The 8482-nt window shown below is 38.0% G+C and overlaps 1 protein-coding gene and 1 pseudogene across 1 annotated transcript; one reads left to right on the forward strand and one right to left on the reverse strand.

The window, feature by feature from the left end:
- The first annotated feature begins 289 nt into the window (after positions 1-289).
- Positions 290-1249, forward strand: LOC118855025 (olfactory receptor 5D18-like). The gene has a single exon (XM_036765159.1). It carries the CDS (start codon positions 290-292, stop codon positions 1247-1249), a length of 960 nt encoding a protein of 319 aa, XP_036621054.1.
- A 6544-nt stretch (positions 1250-7793) lies between these two features.
- LOC118852704 lies at positions 7794-8200 on the reverse strand (annotated as a pseudogene).
- Between the last annotated feature and the right edge of the window lie 282 nt (positions 8201-8482).

Here is an 8482-nt window from a genome sequence, read left to right on the forward strand (position 1 = left end):
TTTCCGGATCATTTTACAGATGAGGAAACTGAGGCAAACTGGGCTAAGTGACTTGCCCAAGGTCACATAGCCAGTAATAATCTGAAGCCCAAATTAAATTCGGGTTTTTCTGACTCTATCTGCTGCACCACCTAGGTCCCCCTTTCAGAATACACAATGCATCTATTTCTTCATTTTTCCTTCTCAGTCCCATCCAGCCCTAACTTCATGACTCTTCATTTTATAAATGACTTCCAGTTTCCTTAATGCTAAGTGTCTAAGAATTAACTCTTTTTTTTCTACAGGAACTATGCTGAGCCCTGAGAAGAATCAGAGTGGCACAGTCACATTCATCCTCTTAGGTTTCTCTGATAACCCAGAGCTCCAGGTCCCACTCTTCCTGATATTCCTTGCCATTTATATTGTGACTGTGGTGGGGAATCTGGGGATGATTATCATCATCAAGATCACCTCCAAACTCCACACACCCATGTACTTTTTCCTCAGCCATTTGTCCTTTGTGGATTTCTGTTATTCTACGGTTGTTACACCCAAGCTGCTGGAGAACCTGGCTGTGGCAGACAGAACAATATCCTTTAAGGGTTGTATCACCCAATTCTTTTTTGCTTGCACCTTTGTGGTGACAGAGACATTCATGTTGGCAGTGATGGCCTATGACCGGGTTGTGGCCATTTCTAATCCCTTGATGTATACAGTGGCCATGTCCCAGACACTTTGCACACTACTGGTGATTGGGGCCTATGCATGGGGCATTATCTCTTCCCTTGTTGTCATGTCCTCCCTCCTTTCATTATCTTTTTGTCAGTTTAGCATCCTGGATAACTTTCTCTGTGAATATTCTGTCATCCTCTCTGCTTCCTGCTCTGATACTTATATGAGTGAAATGATTCTTTTCACCTTTGCTACTTTCAATGAGGTGAGCACACTTGTGATTGTCCTTACCTCCTACCTTTTTATTTTGACTACTGTCCTGCAGATGGATTCAGCCAGTGGGAGACGTAAAGCCTTCTCCACATGTGCCTCACATTTCATGGCCATCACTATCTACCATGGGACAATTCTCTTCCTCTATTGTGTGCCCAGGAATCAAAACCTCAAGGAGGAGGTCAAAGTGGCTTCTGTCTTTTATACAGTGATAATTCCTATGCTGAACCCCCTGATCTATAGTCTGAGAAACAAAGATGTGAAAGAAGCAGTCAACAATTTAAAGGTCACCAAAATCTTACCTCAATTAATTCATTCTCATTAATTCTGCATCCTTATAGCTTTATTGTACATTGAACAATGCCTGTGATTCAACAATACTAGCCTTTATTCTGTTCCTTACACACAACTCATTTTCCCTCTTCCTGCTTTTGTACTTGTCATACGTCTTGGAAAAATGGAAATATATTCCTTCCTCTCCTCCTATAATCCTACTCTTTTTTGGAGACACAGTTCAAACTCTGCCTTCTACACTAAGCCATTTCTGGATTGCTTCCCCCACCCAACTGTCACCTCCTTCTCTCCCTAACTATCTTAAGTTTAAATGCTTTGTTTTTAGTATTTATTCTGATTTTCATATCAATGTTATTTGCCTCTGCAGTAAAATGTATTGTTGCTGTTTAGTCATTTCAGTCAAGCACGACTTTTTATAATCCATTTGTGGTTTTCTTAGCAAAGATTCCAGAGTGATTTGCCATTTTCTTTTCTAGCTTATTTTACAGATGAGGAACTGAGGCAAACAGGGTTAAATGACTTGCTGAGGGTCGCACAGCTAATAAGCATCTGAAGCTGAATTTGAACTCAGGTCTTCCTGACTCCAAGCCTGGCACTCTATCCACTGTAAAACTTAGCTGCCCCCAGTAAAATGTAAAGATCATTTGATTCTTTGTAGTTGCAACCCCAGATCCTAGTATGGTACTTGGTTCATAGTAGAAACTTATTTAGTTCTTATTTACTGAATCCATAAAGTTACTATACCACTTCTTAGGTCTCAGTTGAGCATATAATTCTACCATTACTTTCCCCTTAACACATTGTTTCTAGCTCTTCTTTTCCCTAAAATACTTTCTTGTGTGGTTCATTAGTAATTTGATTGTGACTTCAATGGATCAATAATCTTATTGATATGAGCACTCCCTCCAACTGTTCCACCAGCTATCCATCCTCACCTTCTCCAGCTGTGAAATTCTTGCCTGTGTTTTTCTACCCCACTAAACAGGATCTGCCTATGTCTTCTTGGTCTGCTTGTCTCCAGTCTTTCCCCACTCCAATCAATATTCTTCATTCAGCCATGAAAGTGACCTTCCTAAAGTGCAGGTCCAGACATGTCACCCCCATACTCAGTAAACTCCAGTGGCTCCCTGTCACATCTAGGATCAAACACAAAATCCTCTCTCTGAGATTCAAAGTCCTTCATACCCTAGCCTGCTTCCACCTTTCCATACTCCTTAAATCTTACTCCCTGCTAGACACTGATACAGTGACTGACCTCCTTGCTGGTCCTAGAACAACACTCTCCATCTATCAGCTCTAGAAATTTTGTCTGGCTGTTGCCCATGCTTGACATGATCTCCCTCTTTTTGGAAACTTTATGGCTACCTTCTTTCTTTATGGCTTCCTTTATATCCCAAATAAAATCCTACCTTCTACTGGAAGCCTTTACAAACCTCTCTGAATTCTAGTGCTTTCCCTTTGTTAATTATTTATTATTTACCCTGTATATAGATCCAATGTAAAGATTTGCCTGCTTGTTTTCTCCTATATTAGATCATGAGCTCCTTGAGGACAGAGACTATATTCTGTTTCAAAAGAGATAAACATATCCTCAATACTAAGCACAGTGTTACTCATAGTAGGTGCTTAAAAATTGTTTATTGGCTGATTGAGCACTTGAAGTCATGTTCTTTTATCTTCCTTAGGCACCAGTGCAGCTTTCTAACTGTCCATCTGAGATAAGTAACTTTGAATATAATTCTGGCCCATTTCATTTTTGATCATGTGTCAAGAATGATCCATTTCCTGTTTTACTTACTCCTCCCATGCGGCCATATTGCATCTCCTTCCCTGTCTTTAAGATCTTTTTTATTTCTCAATTAAATGAAAACAAAAATAAATGATTTTTTTTAATATTGAGTTCCAAATTCTCTCCCTTCCCTCTCCCCTCCTTGAGAAGGCAAGCAATTTGATATTAGATTATACACATGCAGTAATGGCAAACATCTCCATATTAGCCATGTTGCAAAAGAAAATTTAGACAAAAATAGACTAAAGATTTTTTTTTAAATGTGATTCAGTCTACTTTCAGACTCTATTATTTCTTTATCCTGAGGTATATAGCGTTTTTTATCATAAATCCTTTGGATATGTCTTGGATCACTGTATTGATAAAAATAGCTAAGTCATTCACAGTTAATCATCATACTACATAGCTTATACTGTGTACATTGTTTTCTTGGTTCTGCTGATTTAGCAGGGCTAGGTTATGAAGGGCTTTGAATTAAAAAAATAAAGATGCTATATTTGACTCAATATAATAGCTACTACAATTTATTGCATAAGGAAAATTTATTCAACAAAAGACAAGTCAGATTTTTTTTAAGAAGAAAAAATGATGGCTAAGTGATCATACTGGGGACAGAATTGAGTTATGGAGACAAACCAAAAGGCACAAGCAAAAATCCACTAATGAGCTGATAAGTGCAGCTCAGAAAAGAAGTAGAATGAGTGCCACATGTGAAGTTTGTGAAAACTGAGTTCAAATATGGCCCCAGACCCTTACTAGCTGTGTGACCTTGGGCAAATCATTTTACTTCTGCTTGCCTCAGTTTAATCATCTGTAAAGTAAGGATAATAATAGCTTTTACTTCCCAGGGTTATTTTGAGTATCAAATGAGAGAATAATTTTAAAGCACTTGGTTCAGGGCTATAAAAATTAGTGGTGATGATGACAATGGAGCTGTTCCTGCACCACGGTAGTATCAGTGTTAGAGAAAAGAAGGGTGGCATATGAGAAATAGTATGAAGGTAAATTTGACAGGACTTGGTAACAGAGTAGATCTATGAGGGTGAGAAAGTCAGAAATCAGTGAAGATACTTTTGTTGAGAACATGAGTGGCTAGAAGGATAGTGTTACCTTTGAAAGAAACAGGAAAGTTATTGCAGGGCTCTTGGACCCAGTTTGTGTTAATGAAAAAATGAAAAGCTTCAGGCTTCCCCTCGGGTAGAGCTGCATGAATCATTATTCGTTCCTGTCCTCTAACCAGGGAGCCTCCAAAGGTTCCTAACTATGGCACTACTTGCTTACTCTTGTTCTTTGCCTGGGATGATAATGATTCTGCAGTTTCTCTCTCTCTCTCTCTCTCTCTCCCTCCCTCCCTCTCTCTCCTTCTCTCTCCCTCCCTCCCTCCCTCCCTCCCCCTGCCTTGGGGCAAAGCAAAAGGATTTCTATGACCAGTAAACTGAAATAATATGTATTATACAAAGATTCCCCTCTCTGGGATAAGCATGACAAGACTGAGGCTGTGTTCTGAGTATCTTGCCCAACCCTATTCCATAGTTCTTCCTCTGCTCACTTGGCTATTTACTCAATTTGTCATCATGTCCAAGAAAGATGACCCATTATGGTTTTCCTTGGATTTTCCTATCTCTATTCAGTCTCGTGTTCTTCTTAGATCTTTATTGGAAAAGTTAAATGATAATGGGGATATATTGCTTCATCCTAGTTATTTTTTTCAAATATTTTTCTTTTAAAAAAAACACCTTCCTTTTTCATCCTTGAATGACTTTGGCGTAACATTAATTAGGTGACCATTTTTCTTGCCTTTCTTTCAATTGTTTTTGCATTCCATCTCGCCTCTTTGTTTTATGAAGCAGTGGTACTCATATGAAATCAGTCATTGTGGTGGTTTTTTGTTTGTTTGTTTTGTTTTTCTAAAAAGTGTGCAGGAATATATACTCTAACTTAGTTGTTATTTACCCTTCATTTTCCCCCCAGGGGATATGCAAAATAATTATTTTTCCTAACAGTGTGTTTAAATCTAGAGTGGGAGATAGAACACATTGCACAGATATCTATTATATGAGATGGATCATGGTAGATACAAAGAACAATGTGAGTTGTAGAGTAAACTGAGTAGTGAATTGGATAGATGAGTTCAAATGTGGCCTCAGACACTTATTAGCTGAGCAAGTCACTTCACCTTGGTCAGCCACATTGTCTTCATCTGTTAAGACATGGAGATAATAATAATCTACTCATAAATTGTTATAGAATCTAATAATTTGGTATTTTGGGTTTTTTTAAAAGATTTTTTAAATACCTATATATATATATTATATATATAATATATATATATAATATATATATATACATATATATATATACACATACATATATGTATTTTATTTTCAGTTTTCAACATTCCCTTCCACAAGATTTTGAATTTCAAATTTTCTCCCCATCTCTCCCCTCCCCTCACCCCAGGACAGCATGCATTTTGATTACCTCTTCCTCCAATCTGCCCTCCCTTCTATTAACTTCCTCCCCTTTTTTCTTATCTCCTTCCCTTTTATTTTCCTGTAGGGCAAGATAGATTTCTATACCCCATGTCCTGTATATCTTATTTCCCATTTGCATGTAAAAACAATTTTTAACATTTGTTTTTAAAGCTTTGCATTTCACATTCTTTCCCTTCCTCTCTCCTGATCCATCCTCATTGAGTAAGCAAGAAATTCAATATAGGTTATGCATGTGTAGTCATGCAAAAAACTTCCATAACAGTTATGCTGTGAAAGATTAACTATATGACCCTCTATCTTGTCCTGCCCTCCATTTATTTTATTCTCTCCTTTGACCTGTCCCTTCACAAAATTGTTTGCTTCTGATTACCCCTTCCTCACAATCTACCATCCCTTCTATTATCTCCCATCTCTTATCCCTTTCCTCCCTGCTTTCCTGTAGATTTCCAAACCCAATTAAGTGCATATGTTATTGCCTCCTTAAGCCAAATCCAATGAGAGTAAGGCTCACTTATTCCCTTTCATCTTCCCCTGTTCCCCTCCATTGTAAAATCTCTTTTTTGCCTTTTTTATGTGACATGGTTTACTACATTCTGTCTCTCCCTTTCTCTTTCTCTCAGAGCATTCCTCTCAACTCTTAATTTTATTTTTTAGATATCATCCTTTCATATTCAGCTTACGCTGTGCCCTCTGTCTACATATACATGCATATTTATACACAAATATGTACACACACACATATACGTATACATACACACACACACACACATACACACACACACATAAATACATATATTTCCCTCGAACTACCCTAAAACTGAGGAAAGTCTCGAGTTGCAATTATTATCTTTCCATGTAGGAATGTAAACAGTTCAACTTTAATAAGTCCCTTATGGCTTCTCTTTCCTGTTTACCTTGTCATGTTTCTCTTGATTCTTGTAATTGAAAGTCAAATTTTCTATTCAGCTCTGGTCTTTTCAACAGGAATTCTTGGAAGTCCTCTATTTCATTGAATATACATTTTTCCCCTGAAATATTATACTCAGTTTTGCTGGGTAGGGTATTCTTGGTTTTAATTCTATCTCCTTTGACCTCTGGAATATCATATTCCAAGCCCTCCGGTCCTTTAATATAGAAGGTGCTAAATTTTGTATTATCCTGATTGTATTTCTACAATAGCTGAATTATTTCGTTGGCTGCAATATTCCTAGAAGTTTTTCTTTTAGGATCTTTTTCAAGAGGTGATTGGTGGATTCTTTCAATTTCTATTTTACCCTCTGGTTCTAGAATATCAGAGAAGTTTTCCTTGATATTTTCTAGAGAAAGAATGTCCAGGCTCTTTTTTTTTTTTTTGATCATGACTTTCACGTAATCCAATAATTTTTAAGTTATCTCTCCTGGATCTATTTTACAGCTTTTTGGAGTCACAAGAGAGATTGAGTGGCAGGTAGACACCAAAGGTGTATAAGTAGTGCTGAAACATGCTCAGCAAGCCCAGAGGTGCTAGTCTTTGTTGAACAACCCACATACCCCTTCTCTCTCCATTTGGGAATTATATTAAAAGTTTGAGTTGTCTTGTCTAATGCTTATGATGACAATTAATTTACTTAAATTTCTGAATAAAATTTTTTAAAAATTTTATTGGTCTCATTTTCAATAACTTGCTTAAATAATGCATGCTTAAATAATTTATCATGTAAAATAATAAATAAAAGAAAGATTTGCTGAGAACAGATGTAGGATTTATTTCATTATATCCCTGGAAAGAGAAGACTTAACTCCACATATGTGTGTGTGTGTGTCTGTGTGTGTGTGTGTGTGTGTGTGTATATTTGTATACATATATACACTTATACACATATATCTATCTACCATGTATTTATGCGTTTGTGAGTCTGTCTTTCTGTATGCCTACGTATTTTATGTGTTTAAAAACATTATTCAGAAAAAAATTCTATAGGCTTCTTTAGACTTCCCAAGAAAGTTCATAACATATAAGAAGATTAGTGCTCATCGAAACCTTTTTAGACTGCATGTAACAAGAGAGCAGTTATATTACAAGATTGTGTCTTAACAAAATGTTATGTTATAACATTCATCTTGCATAATGCAATGCTTACAATAGGTGCTTAATATACATGTGTATATATCATATGCATATATACATATACACATACACATATACATATGTGTGTGTGTGTGTGTGTGTGTGTGTGTGTGTGTGTGTGTATTTAGAGAAACATGGTGTTTCAAAGCAGCGGGATGGAGGCAGGTGACCCTCCACAGGAGCCTCACATGGCGAAGAGGTTGAGGAAGGCTACCATCAAAACAGAAGAGCCCCATAGCTTCAGACAGGACAAAGCCCAAGATGGCATAGGAGAATAGCTGCTGCTTGTGGGACGGGTTCCTGCCATAGCCGATGATTAAAATGCCAAACTGTCCCGATATCTGCCCCTAAGCCAGCCACACCAACCATGGCGGCCCCGGCCCCATTGAACTTGGCAGCTGTGTTGATGTCCTGGGAAATACTGGTCTGGAACTCCCGACGGGCCAGCTGGGGTGGGGTCCTGCTAGAAGCGGGTTGTTCAAAACGGATCTCTGTCCTATTCAGGACAGATGCAGATACAGGCCTGGCCACACCCCTGGTACAGCAGCGGATCAGGGCTGGAGAAATGAGGAGCGTCCCCGTGCTCTGCATTCTGCTCTATATACTGCGCCCCGCGCTCCTTCCTGCTGCCCGGCTCCCCAAGACCCGGCCCGCCGCAGCCGACGCTAGCTCCGCTCCCTTAATATGTATTTTTAAACTTTTCATTTTGCTGAACTGAAATGTGCTGTACTTAATTAAACTGAATCTTTTCAAGTTTGATTTAATCAAATCGAAATTTCTTATGCTTAACTTTACTCTGTCAAGCTACTGTAGCTACTACTAGTCACAGTAAAGGAATAACAAAACAAATCTCTCCCTCATCCTTTTTAATAC

This window comes from Trichosurus vulpecula, chromosome 6 (assembly GCF_011100635.1).
Source record: "Trichosurus vulpecula isolate mTriVul1 chromosome 6, mTriVul1.pri, whole genome shotgun sequence".
In the NCBI taxonomy this organism is placed as follows: Eukaryota; Metazoa; Chordata; class Mammalia; order Diprotodontia; family Phalangeridae; genus Trichosurus; species Trichosurus vulpecula.

What these genes read in the sequence shown, in the direction of transcription:
- LOC118855025 (XM_036765159.1), top strand. Translation starts at nt 290, where the DNA reads ATGCTGAGCCCTGAGAAGAATCAGAGTGGCACAGTCACATTCATCCTC.